This window comes from Oxyura jamaicensis, chromosome 7 (assembly GCF_011077185.1).
Source record: "Oxyura jamaicensis isolate SHBP4307 breed ruddy duck chromosome 7, BPBGC_Ojam_1.0, whole genome shotgun sequence".
NCBI classification, from domain to species: Eukaryota; Metazoa; Chordata; class Aves; order Anseriformes; family Anatidae; genus Oxyura; species Oxyura jamaicensis.
The window spans coordinates 36,835,437-36,858,292 of record NC_048899.1 but is presented as its reverse complement, the minus strand read 5'-3'; the positions used below and the strand labels follow the sequence as shown (position 1 = coordinate 36,858,292).

The 22,856-nt window shown below is 41.4% G+C and overlaps 1 protein-coding gene across 2 annotated transcripts in view; it reads left to right on the top strand.

Annotated features, from left to right (window-relative positions):
* Positions 1-22,856, top strand: part of LOC118170053 — a 359,390-nt gene that overhangs the window by 136,663 nt on the left and 199,871 nt on the right. For both annotated transcript variants that reach the window (XR_004752468.1, XM_035331960.1), the window contains one exon: positions 12,250-12,408. Coding sequence is in view for 1 of the 2 variants with exons in the window: in XM_035331960.1 (XP_035187851.1) it covers positions 12,250-12,408 (159 nt within the window). In the remaining variant the exon portion in view is untranslated. The remainder of the gene's footprint in view (positions 1-12,249; positions 12,409-22,856) is intronic.

The window sequence follows — 22,856 nt, the reverse complement described above, 5'->3', positions numbered from 1 at the left end:
TTTATTTTGATGTAAATCAACTAAGAATGTAAGCGTGGTTTGCCTTTTATAACTGGGTATTTAGTTTAGGAATGCTACAATATTATAAAACCTGAAACCCTCTAAAATGACTTCACTCTTACAGCATATCTGTGTGTAATGAATCAATATGAGTACAAACGGCAATTTGGAATAAAAGCATATGCCCTGCCAAATTAAGGGGTCGGGGAAAGTCTGTATGAACTAAAGGCATCAAACCTGCTGCCAAACTGCAATTGTCAGGTCCGCTTTTTAATGAAAACAGTTCATACGCAGAAAATAGTAGGAAATCTGAAAGGAAAGGGGTTTTGAAAGGAACTGAAGAACCATGACCTTGCTCACTAGAAACAGTTATGAAGGCTTCTGAGATTACAAAATGAAAAAAAGATGAGCTGAGATGAATCATGTGGTGGATGAGCATATGAAGGAAAGAACGTTTCATGCTCCTGTAGCGCATATGGTTGTGTGATATGAATGTAACAGTGTTATCAGCCATCAGACGTAAAGGGGACAGTTGGGGTTTTATGCATTTCCTTATTAATCTTCTTGTGAGAAAGGTGGGGTTAAGGCTTGAAACATGGCAAATTTGGCAGAAGGGTGTCCTCAGAAAGAAAGTCTGGGAAGATCCAGTTGGGAATGCGCTTCCTATTCAGTCCACTGAAGCTTAGGTTTGTTTTGCTATCAAAAAATAAATAGTTCACAGGTCTTGCATGCAAGCTGGAGGAGTCCAGGACTACAGAAGGGTCCGGGTTGTATAGCTTTACAGGGATTTTGTTAAATCTTTGCTTCATCTTCTTGAATCTGGGGCTGGCTGAGGACTTCATTTCAAAGTACTGGTAGCATTACTTGCACCTTTCTGCCCATTTTGGATTTCTGTTCTGAGAACGTGTCCTCGAGGCACATCTTATTTTTCATTTACCCAGGAGATAGGCACATCTCAAGATTTCAGTTTTTCCTCCTATTTCATGATACCACTTCTACTCTTCTGAAGTACCACAGAAGCCAGAAATTTTAGCAGTAGATTAATGCTACTTCTTGCCTCTTCTTTTCCTTCCAGTTCCACCCTGGAGCAGAAGGATGGGATTAAGTCAACATAAAGCTTTGACCAATCTGGAACAACCTCTGGCTACTGGTCTGTTTTTCAGACTCATTTCAGGCAGTAACCTGAGCAAATGATGAATTCAGTACAGCTGTTGAAAGCCCAAGTATACTTTCTGAAATCTGTTTAAATGGCTTTAGTAATAAAAAAGGCAATGTAGTAATGTGTAACACCTAAAACCGTAACTGAGTGGTATCAGTTATTTTAAAGCCATTACTTTAAGACACAGAAAGGTGATGTGATGCAACCACACTATTGCTATCAGCTAAGGAGCTTCTGAAGTAAATGCCTGCCTGTTCCTGGGACACACTGAATTCCTGGTGCTGACTATTTTGATAGATTTAGAACTGAGTGACACATTTTTCCATGGTGGCCACACAGGACACTTTTGTAGCTAGACACTGCCTACCAGGCCGTGGTCATAGGTTGCAGGTGCTATAGCATAAGTATTCAGGTCTTCACAGTTTCTTCTCAATTCCTAAACTTCCTCTTCACTGACAATTTTAAAAACCCTTCATTTCTGTAATTAATACCATCTCTGAGGCTCCTCTGTTTTGTGTTCAGGTTCCATGACAAATGCAGAAGCTGGGCAACGTGCTCTAGATGTCCTTGCTTGACAGGGGGATTGGACCAGGACCAGATGACTCCCAGAGGTCCCTTCCAACCTCAACCGTTCTGAGATTCTGGGGATTTGTGTTACTTAACTAGAAATAGCATTTTTATTGAATGGGGTTCGATCTGATGTATTTTGTGACCGTGTTCAGGGATCCTGATCAATCTCTACTCAGAATATAGATTTCCAAAAGTAATGCACTTTTGGGATAGAGACTGTCAAAGATGACTCTATCAAAGATACCCAACATTAGTCTAATGAAATGAGGCTATAAATTATGTCAGCGTGAAGCGAAACACTTAGTAGTTCTGCTGCACAAAATGGGACTGGCACCATCTTCTCTGCGGGCATGTGATGTTGTTTCTTAATTACAACCACAGCCAAAATGAGTAGTCTTTGGGAATTGGAGCGAGTTTATATAAGCACTTATGTTATCAGGAAATATAAATAGTTTATTTATTCATAGGACAGCTACCATCTTCCAACTGCAGGTTTTTGATGGACACTTGTGCTGTCTCAATCCACTCGGAATTCAGAAGTATTCTTTTGTGCAAGAACTTTATGGCAAAGGCACTATAATTTAATTTAGTATAATGTCTTTAAAACAATGATGTTTGTTTTTTAAATGAATATTTTATATGTTGTGTTTAATTAAAATAAAAGTCTGCTACTGATCTAGGAAACGCAAAACAGACTTGAGTTCGTATTTATGAAGTGTAACAATATTGGCAAGAAACAACTTATCTTGTTTATGAGACATGCCTCCCATTACTGCTACAGATTGCAGACGTTTTATTGCTGAGCTTTACATGGTTTACAATTCAACAAATGTAGCGAAACTGTCATCATGAAAATAAGCCTATAAACGTAGGTTTGCAGGATTTTGTTTTTAAGGATAGTATTTAAAGATCAAAATGTGGTTCTGGTAACTCTGAAAGATTTCTTGCTTTGAAATCCCGCTAAAGACAGGGCAGTCCTGGGGAACACTCTTTCAAATACGAAAGGGAAACAGGTGACATTTTTGCATCTATTTCCAAGTTACCCATAAATGACAAAGTTTTGCTTCACTCTCTTGTTGAAATCCAGTTGAAGTATTGGCCCCACACGTATTGAGAATGTTACGCATGGGCATCGCTTTGCTTCTTGATCAGCATTGCTTCAGAAGCTGGCTCTGGCCATCCCTTGGCCAGGAGGATGATCAGATTGAGAGCTGAGCTCCTGCTGCACTTCTCTGTGGCTCTCAGAACAGTTTGCTGTAATTAATGAAATCACACCCAGATCAAGGTATGACTCAAAACTTCTATATTTTTCATTAAGACATCTGACGACATTAAGTATCTCCAATATCTAACCATTTAATGGCATACGTTTCCAGGATGCTCATTAGTGTGGAAGATCTCTACTTCAATAATAGTGTTAGCATTGTGAGACGATGTAATTAATTAAAGTAAGGCCTCTGTGATGCCAGCAGATCTTATCCGTTTTTCATGCGTGAAAAGGTGAGGTAAGCAGTGAAGCTGGATGTGCCACGCTCATACCGTGCGGTGTGGGGAGAACGGTGACTAAAATTCGTGACTTTCTCCTTCCAGTGCAGATCAAACTCTTGGTGGTAATTAGATGCTCTGAAACCACTCAGCTCACCCAGGTGCTGGGGTAGGTTTTCACACAAGATTTTTATTTTATTTTATTTTTTGATTCATCTCCATGTTAACTCAGTGAAAACAGAATAAATAGGAAGAAAGCAGAACAGGTTCCAGCTACAAAGTGGCAGAGCTCTACAGGGCAGGACTGTTTTTATGAGCCCTCGTCCCTGTCATCTCTGCTCCGCCCAGCCTCATCCCGAGCGTGGTCCACACTGCTGACTTTAAGGTTTTTCAGACTAGTCAAAGTCCGGAGATTCATTATCCTCTGACTTAATCATTTTTCACATAACAATATTTTGACCAGTTTAATCATCCGCATGGAGAGTATGGCAGTCTTGGCAGCTACTTGGCGTACTAAGATAGATTCCCAAAAAGACCAGATATGCTTCTGAATTGGAAGAGTGGTGATATATCATTTGCTTATTAATCATGCAAGAGAACAAATGTCTTTGCTCCTCATTTACTTCTTTTCTCCCTCTCCCCAAATTCTTTCCTGTCTGGATATCCGAATCACTTAGGATAAAAATCTGTATGTTGTTGTTTCATATTTATTTGGCTCCGTATGTTCTTTACAAGGCAAAGCAGGAAAGCTTTCCTTAATGTTCTGCTTATTTATGGTTTGGTGGCTTTTAATAAAAAAAAAATAAATTTAATTCTGAACTGTTCAAGTCTTAAATCTGTAAATATTCAACAGCTTTTTAGCTGCTGCACAATAGATTTTTTTTTGTTCCCTTGAAAAAATGGTGAACCGTGCACTTAAGCTGGTCATGGGGTCTTTATTTTCATTAGTTCGTAATGCTGATGCTCTTTTAACAACTCATACCTTAAACTTATATATATATATATATTTCTGAAATAAGTGAGACTTTTTTTTTTAGTTGGATTCTTCTTGGTGGTAAATGTAGGAGAAATTGAGCTTGTATTAGACAAAGTCAAATGCCTTTTCCATGTGAAATGGGAGGCGGTGTGAAATATCACAACATGTACAAAGCTAGATATTATGTGTTCTCTGATGTCTATACAGACAGCGATGTATCAGTGCAGAAAGGGATTATTCCAACATATTTCATATCCATATGTTTATTCTTCCTTTCTTACAAGATGGCAGCTTGCATGTAATGAAAAAAATGTGCCATAGGCTCAGATCAGTTGCTGCGTAAATGCAGCAAGGCTCTTTAGCAGGGGTGATCTTAATACTGGCCTATATTAGAGCCGAGTACAATTCTGCTGCTCTGGTAGAAATCTCCAGTGTTGGGTGCAGCAGGTTTCGAAGTGCCAAGAGCAGAGCTGTGGCCCAGGGACAGACAGGTGGGTCATGGCACGGAGCTGGAAGATGTAAAGGGAAAAAGGAGACGAGATTATTGCAATGACTGACAGGTGCTGTGTTATTTCTATCTTCCTAACTAGTTGCATATTGAGCTAGATAGAAAAGCACGAAGTACTGGGGTTGTGTGCTGAGATCTGCAGCCTGTTCTAGCCTGGCTCTTACCGGAGTCAGGGAATGCAAATGTGCTGGAGGTGTTAAACGTTTTTAGACACGGATGGGGCAAGGTTACTTGGCTTTTGTAGGTTCACTAGGTATTTTGGCCATGTATGGGTTATTGTAGATATTAGCTATCCATTACGTCAAATGTGAAAACAATATTTGTAAATATTATACCTAAATACTATACTTTTTTTTTTTTTCCCTTTTAAATTTACGGGTATATTATTTAACCTAACCTGGTGGGTTATAATATAACCTGCTGATATAATAAAGGGTAGGTAGGTTATAACATAGCCTACCGTAAAGAAGATGGAGAGCCCAAATGCTCACTTAGGAATTCAATAGGGCAGATGTTTATTTTTCAGCTGAGAATACACTTGAAATTAAGAAACATTTAGATCTTAGCTTATGTATTGCAAATAATTGAATCCGGCTTTATTGTCCTTCCTTTGACTAGCAGATAGAAATCTGAGAGCCACTTTTGGAAGAACTACAATCAGTCAATTAAAATCAAATCAATGAACTTTTTATTATTAGTCATGTTGAAAAAGTTATCTCAGCTACGATGCTGATACATGACACTCTTCATTGATAACACTCCACGAGTGCTTCGGATAAATACCGTATGCTGCTAAAAGGTTTGTGATGCCACAGAGGTTTACCTGGAGATGAGAAGTAATTTTTTTTTGCTGTCTGTTCATCTGGGAGTGCTGCTTGTTTGCTCTTGCCACTGGGAAGTGCTCCCCAAAGGCAGCCCCTGCAGATACAGCCCTGTGGACTAGCAGGATACAGCCCGTGTGGGCCCCCAGGATGGGGTCCCTTTGAACACGACCCCTGCTTGCACAAGGCCATTTGCAGAAAGGCTGCACCCCACTCGGACCATCTATGCCCCCTTCACTCCAGGGCCGTCACCAGGAAGGGTCTGGACTAGAACAGAGCACCGATGTAGCTAACAACAGCAAAAAATTAGGGGATGGTTCCAAAGCACATGTTTGTTGCATGATTTTACAAGACCTGGGGCTACTGATCTGTCCTGCAGGTATATGGTAAATATAAATTAACTAAGCAGCGTGTGCTCAGACTGCAGCTGTCCCCCCTGGCAGCTGCGGACACGCTCTGCATTAGCAGACCCAGGAGCACAGTGCAGTGTCCGGGTACATCCCGGCTGCGAAGCCCATTAAGTTGGGCAGTGGAAGCTTCTTCCCCTAATGCAGTTCCAGTCTCAACTCAAGACCACTCATAACTAAAAGGGAGGTCGGGCCGTTTTCGTTCCCTTCCCTCATTTCCTCCACTTCTGGTGCCTTCACTCTGTTCTTTCGAGGCTTCATACCGGGGCTTTTATCCTGCTCCCCGGCCCGGGTTGCCCCCCCTGCCGAGCCAGTGCCTCCAAAGACTGAATTTGCCAGCATCAAAACCCATTTCCAGTGTCTGTCCTTCAAGTGTGCTTCCTACCAGGGCATTTCAGGGTGACATTAAAGGCATAGGAGAGACCTATTTTAATTTCTAGCCCCTCGATCCATCTGAAGATGCCTTGCTTTTATGTTGGCTGTTACAAGGGCGGGAGCGAAAAAGCTTTTACTCAGAAAAGATTTAGAAGAAAGGTCTCGGAGACAGTAAAGCTGTTCAGTTTTACTGGCACACAGAGTCACTTCTACTAGTTCAGCTCAGACTTTTGGCAGCTCGTTAAGCCGTGTAGCTCAGGAGCTCGGTGTTGCTGAGATGACTTCTATTACACTGTGTGCATAATTATTTACTGAAAGTATTGTTTGGCTCACTTGCTAAGCCAGAGGTGCCTTGTTACAATCCGTTCTGCAGTCACGACGCTGCCTTTGTGGACATTTTAACGTACCTGGGTAGCAGATAAATGCTTCAGATGATTTTTTCCCCCCGCATTTTGCTAATATAAATAGTTACTTAGCCAAACATTTGAGCACAAAGCTGCATTCGGATGTCGCGAGTGCAAGATATTTATTGGGGAAATAACCTTGAAATGTCATTTCAAATGTTCGGAAAAAAAATTAATTTGGCTCTGATGAGCTGCCGAGAGTGGGGCATACTTGGGGCAATACTTACATCTCGAATGCAGACAACAAGAATAAGCAAACCCTCCCACTTTATTCTGTCAGCAACGCTTACTGCTGTGCTGAAGCTACAGTAACACACTAGCATGCTCTCTAATGACCATAATTCATCATGTGAAGCTATCGGCTTGAAAATAAAATATTGCTACATAGCATGGAGATTGATAGCCAGGGCTTGCTTATTGACTGCGTTGGAAAAAAATGAAAAAAAAAAAAGGGGGGGGGGGGGAAATGATCAATTTTTTTAAGCTGATAGCACCATGATAACTGATTAGAAATTTGCCATTTTCTTTTTTACAGTTCTGTATAATGTGGCTGCAACATAGATGGATGCAGAAAATACGCTGTTATGCCACCACGCTAAAGCCAGCTTCACATTATTTTCCTTTCCATATATTTTTCAGTGCATTAAATATTTAAAGCAGTGCCATCACTCTTTGAGGATGAATATACCTGTCAACACACCCCCATTAGTCCTTTCAGTCTTGGTCTTTCTCAAACTTTGAGGAGTCTTGAATTCTGTAACAGAAACATCTTCTGGAAATAAGAGGCAAGCCCACTGAACAACGTGTGTGAGAGGACAGTGTGCCTTTTTGGCTGAGTAAATCATATGAAATCGGATTTTCTCATTTTACATTACTTGGATTTAAATGAGGGAACCAGATTCCTGCTTCCTGAAGCTCATGGTCCCTCTGCTGAGGGGTGAACAAGCTGAGAGCAAACCAAGGACAGGCTGCAGGAATGGTCAGTGAAGCCTCACGTCGAGCAAAAGAAATGACGGCGACGTTGGAATGGATGCTGCCAAGCGGGCTAAGAGGTTAAGAGGCTAAGCGGGCTACGAGGTTAATGAACGTGTTGGAGACAGCGCAGGTGTCCTGTCTTTGGGAGCACTTTGGGAGTGTATCTGGGAAGGTTCTCCATAATTCTGAGTCCCAATTTTTGTGGATCGAATCGTGTGCATTATATATGGCTTCCCAGGTTCCAGTTTCAGCAGTTTTATTTGGTTCCAAATTTGGTAGCCATGGTTACAACCACTCAAAAGCAATCTCCACTTTTGAAAAAAAAAATATGACCTTAATGTCTTTTTGTGAAAGTAAGAAAGCACAAAGACATTTCCAAGTATCTGTATTTGTTAAATTCCAAATTGCCTTTCTAAAAATACAGCTATGAACTCCTTGGGAATTAGAAGGAAGGAACCTATTTCAGAAAGGACATTTTAAAGCAATTTTATGCTGAAATGAGTCCTAAAATTCTGGCCTTTTGTTCTTTGTCGTGGAGGCATAAGGAAAGAAAAGCTAGTGATCATCCTTAGGTTACAGTGATCGGAATAAAGAACATTTTCTGATCTTCCTTCTACTTGAGCTTTTACCGACTTTAATGGAACTCAGCATCGGTCTTCAGCTGAAAACTCAAGAACCAGATTCTGCTCCTGTAAAACCATTGTTATCTGTGGAGCTAGTTACCAGATAATTTGTTTCAGACTGTTTTAGCCCTAATGGCAAATTCAGATATAGTTTATAAGTTTTTAATCTTTTAATTCTTGCTTGCCTCCAGATTTGGAAATTACTAAATAGCCTAAGAATAAGAAACAAAATCAATGTCAATGGTATTACAGCTACACTTAATAAAAAGCTTCATATATTCTGGGTATTTTTCTATTAAAACTGGGCTTGAGATTTGGCAAGGGCAGCCCAGAGCCATTTGTAGTGATGGAACTTGTGTCGCAGAAGTTGTTCCATCAGCCCCATCTTCTTGTTACCTAATTGCTTGCACTGCTGTGAGAGCCATGACACGAATGTTTGATATGGTTGTGGAAATTAGGAAACCCACTGTTCTGAAGAACCAGTGGAAGTTCACAACACAGAAAATTTTTACTGTATAGTTGCGTTCTCCATTGCTGCTGTAGTCCGTGGCCATAAATGGCAGAAGTTGTTCTCCTACTCTAAATACGAAATAATCACAACCATTTTTGCCACTGTGACTGAAAACCCCACACATACAAATAACGTCAGCAATACTTAAGAAATATATTTGAATAAATCAGAATTTGGACGTTCACGTTCATCTATCTGTTAGCTTCAGTCCTACACAAGGACCTTACAACATCTCATTTCTTATTTTACATATTTCTGACAGCGGATGAAATGTCCCGAAATTTCAAATGGGCTGATTTACTTTGTTTCCAGCTATATTTCAGAAACTTGGGGTCTGTAGATGGTTTTGCACTGTAAACTAATGTAGTCAGAGAATGCAATCCATTAATGTTTTGACGAAAATTTAAAAGCCATTAAATCAATAGGCAGCATGCTGTGTTGTCATGATCTCTAGCGACAAGGGACATCGTTGATGGTTTAGAAGAAGAGTTTTATGATGGAGAATACCTTCATTGGAGCCTTTCTTCCAGGACTGAATCCCTTCTCAAATGAGGGATGTGGGGGAAGCACATATTTTGTAGACATACAGAAATGAATACAAAAAGTACTGTCTGGGTAGCTCTGTGCTGTATATTCACCCGTGAGTTATATTTTATACTATTTTAGGAGTATTTTGTGCATATAGTAGTGCTGTTGAGTCTTTGCTGATACCGTGTTTGGTTCTGAGACTGAAGTTTGCAGAGCTACGTGTCATGAGAGGTCTGAAATGGAAGTACCATCTATTCTTTTCTAGACGAGAGGTTCTGTGAAAAGTGCTGCTTGTTTTCACATTTCTGCATACTTAATAATTAAAGCAAATGCACCAGGGTTAATTCACTATCAGTGAAGGCCTTTATCAATCTCCCTCTTTTATTAGCATTTTCTATAGTGGCTATTATTAACTGCAGGGAATGTTGCTAAAAAAGAAAATAATTTCTCATATTAGAATCCAGCGTCTTCAAGGACACTCACACAGAGAAAAAAAGGGTATCAGAGCAAATAGTCTGACTGGATCACTGAAATAATTCTCAACTATATCTACATATATAGATACATAAAGATATACATCCATATGCATACACATGTAGACACACACATGCCCGCACACATGTGTATATATATATACACCTTTAACTCTTGTGAGCTCCAAGAATACGTCAGTTGAAAATAAATAAATCCAACATGTCCAGTCAAGGATTTGTTTTAAGCAGAAAGTATAGCTCCCAGGACTTTGTTACATTTTAATTTTGTTTTCGTACTACAAAGAGAAGCCTTTGTTTGCACTCAGGAAGAGCACCTGTGGAATCTTTAAACATTTTCGGGCATGTTTTAAAAGCTCATCCTTGTGGTTAAGATTTAATCTATCAAAGTGGTATAAATAATGTAGACATAGCCTTAGGTGTCACTTCTTCCCCTCGCAGGTCAGAAACTAGCAGCAGCATCGCTCTGCTGCATGTTAAAGTATTACTCAGGCAGAGCAGTGACAGGATCCTGTGCTACTGTTGAATTACTATTCCAACTATTCCTCCAACTATTTATTACTGGTTATTCAAAAGGTCCAAAAACACACGTAAAAACCACCAGGCTTCTGACCAAGATAAAAACATAAATAGAAAAACAGCGTCTTGTTAAAAAAGAAAGAGTCACCCATACTCCTCTAAAGGTTTTGCTTTTCAAGTAATTATAAGAAAATTACTCAGCAGAGCCTAGCTGATTTATGGTTCACACATGACACACCGCTTGATGAATGTTTCTTGAAAACTAAACCTCAAAAACAAGGCCACCTCGTTTTTGGTTGGAGTCGAGCAGAGAGACCTCATTTTTCCACTATTTGACTATCTGTACGGGCATAATGCTGGCGGTTCGCACTGCTCGGTTTCTGCTTTTTGCTGTGCTCAGTAGCTCTTCCCTGCTGTCACGTGAAGAGGATCCCTGCCTTCATCACCATTCCATCATCAACCCAAATTTCAAGTATGCCCTCATAATACAAAGCACAGCTTAGCCCCAGCCCCTTTCCCTTGGCACGTAGCCTTCCTCAAAGCTGGTGACTTGGCCAATGGTTGGTGCAGGGCACGAGCTCCGGACCCGTGCTAGGATGGAAACATTAAAAGTGCCATGTTTAAATAGAGAAAATGTGCAGCCTTCCTAGTGGTGGGAGGAAAGCTTGAAGAGAAGATGAATAAAGGAAGGGAGTAAACATCTTTCCCTAGGCTGTTAATCTTTCTTTCCTTCTCTATGTTTCTGTCTCTCCATTATTCAGGCCATCTTCTTTTCCTTTACACGTCCTCTGTGACATGAAACGCTTCGTTCAGTTATGCAGAATTCACAAAATATTAATGTTTTGCCCAAAAGACTCTTTTCAAAACAAAATTCAGCAGAGTTTCCAGTATTACTGTAATGTATCCGCACCCGAGTGAGGTCTGGATGCGGTTCACAGTTCCTGTGAGGCACTTGGGCTGTTGGATGGATCATTAATTAGAAGAAAAAATAACCCCTAAACTTTCCTTCCCGTTTTCATTAAATATTTGTATTTTGTATCATCAGATGGTATGTCTTGAAAGATGCCTTTTGGCCAGGACATCGATGCGTTGCGAATGCAAGATTACTTTAATAAATGTAAATGTAATTATTTCACGCAGTACCGGCCGTATGATACCACTTAGATTCGGAAAGGCGTCTTTACTTCAGCATAACGATTGAGAAACATGATAATTTATGGGTGAGTGTTTCATATGACACCACAACAGATGCGGTGCTTTATTGGTTGCAGTGCACGTTTGCGGGCACAACCAACGAGGCACTTTGCGTGCAGTTTCCTACACAGGATGCTCTTATAAAATGTGGCATTTCTCTCGCTCAGATACGTGCATGTGAAAAGACCACTTAAAAATGTGAAGACCGGAGTTGAAGAAGTCATATTTATCTGTTGCTGCTGCAAACATCCCGAGTTGCATAAATACAGTTCTTTGTATGTTTGCCATATCCACATTCGGATGAATAAATAGAGCTCCCAAATCGGGAAAGAAGTTTAAAAAATGGGTTCGGTGAGTGCTTTGGCTTGCTGGTGATCAGAACTCGTTTGTGGGAATGCTTGGGTTGGGTTGGGGTCTCTACCGAGGCTGTGTGATGGAGAAAACAAGCCTTCAAAGGAAGGTGAGATGAAGGCTGTGAGGGTGATGGATGTTCGGGCATGTACAGAGGACTGCTCCCTCCTTCCGAACGTCGGGAGCGCATTGCTAGCCAAACCCAGATCAATGCGAGCGTGCTGCTGACACTTCCCCGCATATCTGAGGCATCTGCAAGCCTAGACATAGCAGACACCTGCTCTTTCTTTAATTTCGCATTTCAAGAAAACTAAGCCCGTCGCTGTCGTGTCTTGTCTGCATCACCTTCCAGGCGGCTGAGTCTGGTACGGGGACGGCTCAAAGCAGCTCCAGAGGGGCTGCTCCAACGGGACGGGTGTCTGCGGGAGGAACTGCCGAGCCCTGCAAAGCCCGCCCTGCCCACCTGTGTCCCGAGGGCTCGCCCTCAGCTCTGCATGTTCAAAAGGCTCAAGTATGTATTAGTGCTTCTTAAAATCTACACCTGGAACTTTTTTTCGTGGTGTTGCACGCAAATGGCTTCAGCGTCTGGCCAGAGCAGCGTTAATGTGCACACCTCGTGATGTTGGAGTTTCCATGACTGTATTCTCAAAACGTGTGGGATGAAGGTATAACGGGTCAGAAAGCCATAAGCAACCAGAAACAGGGAACCGAGCCTGTTGTGAGTTCAGGGGCTGCTTCTTTGCGTCTTCGGGAGTTTTGGATTAATTCTTTGAAGCCTCCAACCAAATCTCCAGAGGTGTAGAAAGACGTACAAACACGAAGGGAAAGGGAACAGAAATAACAGTGATCTTTCAGCTTCCAGAATTGTGTAGGACAAACAACACCTTCTGCCTCCGGGTATGGTGTTTCCCTATATTGTCCTCCTTGGCTCCTGCATGGTGTGTGAAGGAAAGCAAAAGGGGCAGGCAGTCAGAGGCTGCTGAACGCACAGCGCAGAGTCCCGTGTGGTCGGAGGCAGCCTTCAGCCCCAACCCTTTGTTCTGTTGCAGAACAAAGTGTCCAACCTGGGCACGAAATGTGACCTCTTATGTATGCTGGGCATTGCACAGAAGCATTTGTATGCATAATGTAAGGGGGTTAAATTTATTACAGGTCTTGCTGCAGTTACTGGAGTTGATCCTAACTCTGCCATTGGCAAGTGCGGCTCAGTAAGATATTAATCCATCAGCTAGGCAAAAATCCAAAGCGATAAACACTTGCTAAAAGATGTAGAATTGTTAGAAATATTTATAACCATTAGAGTAAAGGTTTGTGTGCTTTTGGAGTGCTAAAGGAGTGGCAGCATTTAAATAGAAGGTTGTAGACGGAGGAAAATAGCAGGAGAAATGTCTGAGGACTATCCTGATGCAATAGCAACATTTTAGTATAAATGCCCAAGTCCAGCAGCAGTCCTGATGCTTGAAATCACATTCATCTTCAGTGGAACTCCCGGGGTGAAATTTACCCCTTTAGGTTGTAAGTACAAAAAAGTTGTTTCTTTTAGCTCGTATGGGTTTACCTAATCAAACTACAAGTGCATCTCATCTCTGCTGTGAAAGTTGGTTTCAACACGTCTCCAGGTTTTTCCTGGTGGAAGTGAGGTTGAAAAGTCCACGGGTTCACGTCTTATTCCACAACCTTCCTGTAAGAGAAGCTCACGCTGGCTCCAGACTTCGCCTGTATTTTAGCTACCAACTCTGTAGAGGTGAAAACCTTCCATGACCCTGGAAAGTAATCCCTGAGAAACTTCCTAATTCCTGAAAACTCTTGTAACTTTTCCAACTTTTCCCTGGTTCCACAGGCCAAGGATCAAATTTTTGAGAGGGAGGTATTAAAATCTGGTAAAAAAAAAAAAAAAAAAGAAAATGTCAGCTATATTCAGTTTCAGGTACAAAAATTAATTAGCCAAAGAATTTCAATTTTACTGCTGGCAAGTCATACTAAATTAGCTTTCCTATGGGAAAAAGAAAAGTTCAATTAAAACAAAAGACCTGTGTGGAAGAGATTCTGCAAACTATTTCGAGTCCAATTTTCAGATCAGTGACAAATTAACGGGGATATTAAGATTTTATTCAGGTCTGCATTTGGAGAAACTCAAACTGTACCAGTGTGCAAAAGATAAATAGAGCCTACAGCCTCCGTTCTGCACGGCTTCTGATATAAAAACTAATAGGATGGAAAATTACTTAGAAGTAAAAAAAGTGCCTCGATATTAGATAATTAACACTGCTTGCTTGAAGTTCTGTAACAGCTGACTGACAGCAGGGATATTCCCTGCCTGTAACCTGAGAGCAAAGTCTCTTTCTTTCCTTGGCTTGACAGAAGTGATTTAAGAGCAGCACAGACAATAGAAAGGACTGTAGCACAACACTTCGGGAAGGACTTGCTCATCACCGCAGTGTAGATTCCAATGCTGTTTCTTACTCTCCTTCACCATTACTGCTCTATTTTTTGTGGTAGGATAATTATTCTAAGGACTCACGGTGTTGCAGTGCCCAGGTACCCTGGTGCTAGAGCCCAGCTCACCCAAGTGTTATATGCAGCCTTACCAGATTTATCTCATCTAGCCCGGAGCACTTACAAGGAACTTAAGTTCACAGTGGTTTTTCTCCTGACTCCTGTGAAGGCAAATGAATAATTCCTGAGGTCTGTATAGCCTAATTTAGTCCTTATGCTTTAAGAACTTACCAAAAATGTAAATTAGCTCATTTAGCCTAGAACAAGTATCCTTTCAACACAGACATCTCAGCTAAGTGCCTGACCTCAGGTGAATAAAGGCCCTGAGTCAACAAGTTTGCAAGCTTGTTTGATGAAGGCAAGGTTTTAACAAACATCTGGGAGCTTCTCACCGAAGGTCAGAGGCAATTTCGTATGTCCTGATGAAAACACAGATAGAAGAGGATGTTTGCATAAGCAACTGCAGCAGATTGGTGGCAGAGCCTGGAGGAGAGTGAGGGAAGTCCAATTTTCTTTCTTTTCTTTTTTTCTTCCTCTAACTGTTTCAGTAATGTACTGGAACCTGTCCTGATATATGAGTGCTTTTCTGAGGCTGCGTATTCTGTGTGCAGGTAATAGTTGCTTTAGTTTTATCTATGAAAGGAGATAAGAACATTAGAAATGACATACTGGGACAGGCAGATGTCCACCTTGGTCCAGGCTGCTGTCTCTGGAAGTGCAGCAGGAGGTGCAACTTAGGGAGAACAAACTCTGGCTGAATGGAAAGCACGGAGCTGTTGGGAAGCATGAGAAATTAAAGCACTGAGGCTGTGATGACTTTGATTTCTTTTGCCCTAGCTGCTGGGTGTCAGAATGACAACAGTGGTTCCTTATGACAGTAGGTTTCTTTTTCTAGCTGTTGAGCAAGCTTCTTACCCTCTTATTCTTGGCTTAATTTGGAGTAATTGTTATGACTTCTGAGGGCTTAGATACCTAATTATGTTACTGTAGCTTCAGCAGTTACGACTTAACCTTCTGTTTGGCCAAAAACCCGTGCTCTTACCCCATGAACCCATGAACTTTCTTTGGTTCAGGTGATATATGTTGGTTCACACAGCCACAGAAAATTGCTTACATGGATGAGTCCAAGAAAAACATCACTGGGCTAGATGTAGCACACTTTGAAGGCAGTGATGGAGCTCCCGTTGCTAGATGCGGTAGATACTATCTTTGGTCTATCCCCAAAATCACACAGATGTATGTGCAGGCAGCTGAGTAAAAGGAAAATATCTTCACCTGGGTTGGAAGAAAAGGCATCAACCATAGCATTGGTTTTGAAAGCTGTAACAGCAAATGGAAGAACGGTCGGACACCGGTGGGCTACAGACGGCAAGCTTGTGGTAGAAGCAAGACTGAAAATGTACACCAGGGTGCTGTCACGGGCAGGCGCAGGGGACACCGATGGTCATCTCTCCATGGGTGTGTGGTGAGCACCTGCTTACGGCCCCAGAGCAAACCTCACTGCCTCGTCTGGCAGTCTGAGCACTGCCATGGGCTTGCTGCAAGCTGAAGCCTGGTCTGTCCCTCTCTGCAGTGAAACGGGGTGCTGAGGCTGCTGAGAACAGAACCACGGGTATTGTGCAGTGTCTGAAGCTGTCTGTCGCAGGCCCTCATCTCCAAGGGGGTAACAAGGACGGATGAGAACAGGGAACGCTTTCTGGGAAACTAGAAGGGACAAGCCAGCAAGAACGCCAAAAGGAAACCAGCAACATGGACAAAATAGTCAAAAGGATTTTCTAAGAGACAGTTTCTTGATCTATATGTATTGATGCCTCTCTCTAATAGCTATTAATCTCAGTAGACAAGCTAGTTAGAGAAATTAGTAATTTAAAGTACTTTAAGGCAGCTTCCAGCTCAGAGAGAGGCACAGGCTTTCGTGGAGATCTCACTTACCCCGAGCATGCTCGGAGCCCTCCCAGGTTTTAGCACGGCTGAGCCCAAATTAACATTCCATTTTCGCTGCTTCGCAGACACAATCTATCTGCAACATGATATTTATCCGTACAGCTGGCAGCTGCGGTGTCAAGTGCTACAGATAGATGAGGCCATTACTATGACACAAATATTTTCTTTTCCCACATTCGCTCTTTGAAGCAATCACACACAACAAAGTTTGCAGCGAAATTGTACAGGACGAGTCAAAATTCCTCCTCCTTTTCCTCATATAAGGGAATTTGGACTCTTGTTATAGTCTAAAGGTACGGAGTTACTTCTTGTTTTACTTGTCAGCTTAAAAAAAAGCAAATTCCACTTGCAAGTAACTAGAAAAATTGTGCTAAAGTAAGTATGTATTACTCTGGTTTGCATAATACAAGTCACATCCGTTTGCTATTAGGAACGGTCCCAACAAGAACAACTCACTCATAAATGAAAACCTTCTCTAAAAAATCTTTTATCCGGCAAACTCCCGAATTAAACAATGCTTGGATGTTGAAAGATCACAACAGAGCTGGAACAAAAGAGAAAAGTCTCCTGACTAAAAAAGCAAGTCATTCAAATGTGCCTACAAAGGGTTTTCTGGGGTGGCTGTCTTGAGCATTTGTACCTCCTCATTCAGGCTGCTGTCATTTTCTGTAGGAAATAAAAGTCTTCAGGCTTGCAAGCAGGGTGTACAGCAAAGGGGCTGGGGTCTTCTCTGCATCACCGCACTCAGCCGATATGGAACAAAGATATGTTCTTCCACTTTGGTCATGAATTTTGGTATTAACTTCTATATGATTTGTAGAATGTAATTTGTATTTTGTTTTGGAATGAATTTTGAGACAAGGACGGGGGGGGTTATGCTCAAAGGAGCAGCTCGGATGCTCAGAGCTGTGCGGGGGAGCAGGTGCTGAGCTGGCTGAGATGTTCCAGGACAGGATCAGCAGAGAAGCCAATGGAAGACACAGCATGGGTGTCATAAGGAGTAGGTGGACCAAGGTTTCTTCAAACAGCTGGAGGAAGCTTCGTAATTCCTACAGGGGGCTTTAACCACTGTTTAACCACCTGCTGCAAGGGCAACCGCTTCGGGTGCAAGCAGAGTTGGAGGTTTCTTGATATGCCTTGGGTGGGTTGTGTAGGGGAGGTGCTCTGCTCCATCAGCTGATGGGCTGGGGATGTGTGGACTGATGGTGGCCCTGGCTGTGGGGACCTTGGTCTATTGTATTTATACTGTTGTATTTAAGACCCCGTGGGGAGTGGGAACCCTGTGTTCAAGGCCCCGTGTGATCTGTCTGAATTTGGCTCTGCTTTGAGCAGGTGTTTGGACCAGAGACCTCTGGAGCTCTTACAGACAGGGTTATTCTGTAAGTTTCTGATTTCTCGGTTCTGTAACAAAAGGGGAAACGACTAGAGTTTTGTTTTATGAGGTCAGAATCTTTGTCCTGCGGATTTGCTTCAGTATTTGCTGGTTTGTAGAGCTGTCTTTTTCTAGTACTTTCTTTGTGTCATTCTCTGACCATGACCTTTTTGGACATCAGGCTGAGGTTTGGTTTTGTTTCTTCATCACAAAGGAAAGTAAAAGTACACAGCAAAATACAACACATAGGCAGCTCCTTTCCTGACTTGATTTTTATTCCTAATAATCTCACCTAATGTTTGACTGTTCTATTTTCTGTATTTCTTTGTGCCTATTGAACAATCAAAATACTGTAAATGAAAAGTCTTGCTCATGCTGATTGGAGATGTACTTTATTCTGAACCTTAGGAAATAGCTGACTGTAATTTTATAGCATTAAAAAATGCACTAGCCATATCAAACATTACTAAAATAGGAATTTATTTAAACTTCCTTAGAACTTTATTCTTTTTAATCATTATTTTGTCTTTCGACATAGAAACCCTCGTTCATGTTTTCACTCAACTTCTACTGCGATGTCACAGATCTGTAAATATCACAACTATTTGGTTATAAGAATCAGACCACTTTATTTATTTAGAACAAACAAACAAAAAATCCACTAATGTTTTGTTTTTAGTAAAAATATGTTTAACTGAGTTATATTGGACAAACTTCGCATTGCTGTCAGCTTTTTTTTTTTTTGGCGTGCAACTTGCATCAATTTACTTCTATTTTAGATTAAAAGCTAAAGATGTGCTTGGGAAGGCAGCTATCTCCATCCAGAGCAGGGATGGGGTTTTAGGTTATTTTTGAAGAACTAGAATTCTTATAAGACATCATGTAAGATTAAATGTAGCCTGGATAATTGTACTAGAACAACTTTCAAGATCTCTGAGACGCTTGGAGATCCGTGGGTTCTGATTAAACCTTTACAACTCGTATTAAATTTTGACCATACCGCCTTTTTGTCTGAAATAAATATTCAGCTTTCTTCTGTACTCCCTCTAGTGTTTAATATGCCATATGACTGATGATGGAAAACAGATTTGTATTCACCCAAACCCAGTGAAAGAACTGAAGTAATATTTTCTCTCTTCTTATGTAGATTCTGTTAGGTTTTGCTCTTGTGGGACTACCAAGTCCATTTGTGCATTGTGTGTCCAAATATCTTCGAAAAATCAGGCTTACGTTGGGCTTTAAATATCAAATTGTTTCTACATTTGCCAAAATAGGAACAACAACAGCAAAAAAAAAAGCCTTTGCTGTCAATGGGTACCTCATAGCAAGGCGAAAATATTGGTATTTAAATTAATCGTATATTCAAGCACGTACTGGTTGCCGTTCCTGGCAGTCACATTTCAACTGGTACTGGAAAGAAAGACCTGGATGAGAGCAACTCGGATTTTTCAGTTACATAAAACTCTGAAAGGCTTTTACAAATTGCTTCTGTGTGGGAGGCAGCTTGCTGCAAAGCTGTCACTTGAAACTTTATCAATCAGAAGACAGTACAGTTTTTAATTATGCAGATTTTCAAAGTAAAATAACTTTTTTCTTGCATGAAAATGTAGAACAGAGTCAGGTGAGATCTGGAACAATCTGAAAGATTTTGAAAAGTTTGCTGGGCTTAATTGAAATTGCTTCAAAAAGCTGGCTCTTGTGAAGAAGTGTAGTATATTTGAAGTATTTTAGCTTTCTTCTATATAAAAGAAAAACCTCTCCTCTCCTTATAAATTGTACAAATTGCCACTGACTTCTAATTAGCTCTCTACCCAGTGAAGGACTCCATCTCAGTGTATCCCTGAGTCTCTCTATAGTTGTAAAGATCTCCACTCTCTGCATTTTTATGGCCTAATTTAAGAGCCTTGAGTCCTGAAATAATGTGATGTTGTGGAATTTTCTGTCCATCAACACACAGCAGGGGCAGCAAGTGCAGTGCTCGTTGCAAAGTAGCTAATAAATCCTTTCCTTGTGGAGACAGTTTGAAGTTCTCACCAAATAGGTAAAACTGCTGCAGACGTCCCGATATTTGCAAGGAAACCTCAAAAACCTCTCAGCTGTGCTTTCTGGTTTGACTGTTACATGAGATGCCATGATGTCATGTCTCCTATATCTTCAGAGGGAAGAAACAAAGAGGTGAATTTTATGCTGCTTTAGCAAGATAGACGATCGGAAAGGAATGTGAATTAATCATGAACACTCCATTTTGCTAATGTGTTTTGTGATGGGAGAGAGAGAGAGAGAGAGTTTCCTTTTGCTCTTTTACTTTTTGGGTTGTTTGACTTCATTAGAAGTTGAATTATACTGTTTGCTCTCACTCTAAGAAACATGCATCACTAACATGTCATGTAGTTATGACTGATATGTTCTCTAAACTCTTTTCTCCAGTGTTTATTGTGCAACAGAGTTGGCACCACTAGCTGCTAAAATTCGATCAAATCATGACTTCTACCAGAAAGAAGCACTTCTGAGATTACTGTAACAAAACAAGAAGCAGTTTTCCTTCTCATTTCGTTTTGGCTTTTCCACTCCCCCTCCCTCCCTTCTTTTAAATTTTAGCATAATCTTAATAACTTTCTCTCCTCTGGCAGCGCTCTCCTTTAAGCTTAATGCATAAAGGTTGAGTGAGAAACCCTCACCACATCCCCCAGCACGGGGATGATGACTCCTTCCCCCGTCCCTGTGTGCGGGGTAGCTGGCAATGAAAATGATGGATTGCACCTCTCCTTCTCAGGTCCTTTCAAGGCTTAGGTGACCCAGCGCTCGTGCTCAGCTTTGTTAGGGCAGGGGGACAGGTCCACACCCCCTGACGCTTTGCAGATTCCCTTTTGGTATTCTTGTGAACTTGCATTGCCTTTTTCTTGTTCTTTTTTACTACAGCCTGGAGTTAGCCTTCTGGCATCTTCCCTTCCCCCAGTTGCTTTGTCTTCTCCTCCAGCTCTGTTCCACATCGCATTGTATTTCTGGATCCAGCACCTACAGGGCTGTGACCCCTTCAGTGAACCTGAAGAATGGGCCTGCCTGTGGGTTTTGGTCTGTGAGGATCACAGCTGCTACCCCGGCTCTCTGGGCGTAGGGCACGTCCAAGTCAACTCTCCAATTCTCTGGCAATCAGACTTGGAGCCAAAAAAGAAATGCGGCACTACCTCTGGGAATTTATGCCTCCCAACCCACAAGTGCTTTTAGGTCAATCGAACAAAATTGGCAAGTGCTGTGGATGTGCTCCTTTCTGCCTCTGTCTCCCGAACTCCTGGCTCAGCAAAAAGTAATGATCAGGACTGCTGCGGATGTAGAGACTGCTCTCCAAAGGGATTCTTGCAGCACCAGAGATCACAATCTCTGTCTCTACTCTTTCTTTTGTCCCCTAAGACCTTTGAATGCAGAGATAGTTCAAGAGGAGGCTATTTCAACACTGGCTGCTTGTTCTCAGGCTGGCAGCAGAAGTCCTTGAGTCCATCTGTGAGATCAAAGGGAAGGAGCTGCTCTCCTGCACAGCCTCTGTCGCCCCGAGGCAATGAAAAACTCTGCAGTTCTGCCCTGTGGCAGCCTGTGCGGATGGAGCTTGTGACCCCTTGATGATCCGCTTTATGAATTAGCATGCCCATGGAAGGAACCATACCCAGATACTTCTCTGGATGCATCTTGGTGCTGTCTAAGCTTCCCCCCTGCCATTCCCACTCCAACAAGATTTGAGGGAGAGATTGACCCATGAGCTCATTCTTGGCTGCCGAGCCCTAGAAGCATAGATATTTTTTCACTGCTTAAGAAATGCAAGTGAAAGCCAAATCTCTCTCTTTTATTTACTTGCCTATGAATTTTGACTGGAAATTACCTAAATTTATTTGTAACTAGTTGAGCATCTTGTGATTCATCGGTTTTTTCCCAGTAGTACCGCAGCAGATATTCACATTTAGCAAAGCCTCCGAATTTTATTTTCAAACTGCAGACTGTGAAGTAGGATTGACAGTTGCTGAAATTTATGGCATTTGTGGTTGTAAAAGAAAATGTACTATTTGAAGTAGTACCCCTACTGCATTTGGATTATAGGTTATACATACAAAGTATTTCTGACATTTCTGTGCTACCCCTAATGAAGGAAGAAGAGGGGAATTCAACATATAAAAATTTATAATTAAAGGAAGAGCTCTAGAAGTTGGAAAATCTGCTCTTAAAATTCTCTCACCTCATTTAGGAAAATGGGGTGATTTAAAATGCCATTTTGAGATTGACATGAAAATTTGAAGACTGTATCAGCGACTGTTATGTAAATGGTTCTTGAAAAGCCTCTGGATCATTTACTCAGAGGTGTATTTAAAGCAGGAAATGACTTATTCATGCATTGTTTCATGAATTCATACTGTGAATTCTTTTTTCAAGCAACTTGAAAGGAAGCTCAAAGAATTATGAGTATGTAGAAACCCACCAGATAAACAAGGGCGTAAGAGTGGGCATGGAGGTGACATGAAAACAAACCTGGGAACAAATGCTGAACAAGTAACTGATGCAACAAAACAGGCTGAATGAAACTGCTGAGCAAGTCTTGTCTAGGGATCTTTTCGCTATGAATGTCAGAAAGTCTCACTTGAAAACAAACAAAATACGTTAGGCTAAGATGCTCTGATAATACCCACCTGTCTTAGGCATTGATCTAGGGTCAACTCTTGCTTAGGAATTCTTCGATTTTGGACTTTTTAGTAAGATACTGCACACTTTTAATCCTTGCATTTATTATTATTATTTTTTGAAATACACTGAGAAGGTGAGGTGGTGTTAGTCATAAAAATGACTATGATAAAACACATCAATTAAGTTTCAAAGAGAAGGTACCAAAACAGATTAGTCAGGACATTACTGCTGGTATGAAGGGAAAGGCTTTTAGGCCTTTTTCTCTCTCTGTGCCATAAAGTTGTGTGAGAAGGTTGTTACAACCGTGAGTAACCCAAGCATGGGGAAGCAACAACACTCATTTGATGGGACTTACAATGGGAAGCACTGCCTAAACAGAAGCTGGAGAGCTGTTCTTTCCCTGAATTTCTTTCTCTCTTTGGGTCCTGCATAATTTTGGATAAGTGATTTAACTTAATTTGATCGTTTTCTACCTGTAAAGA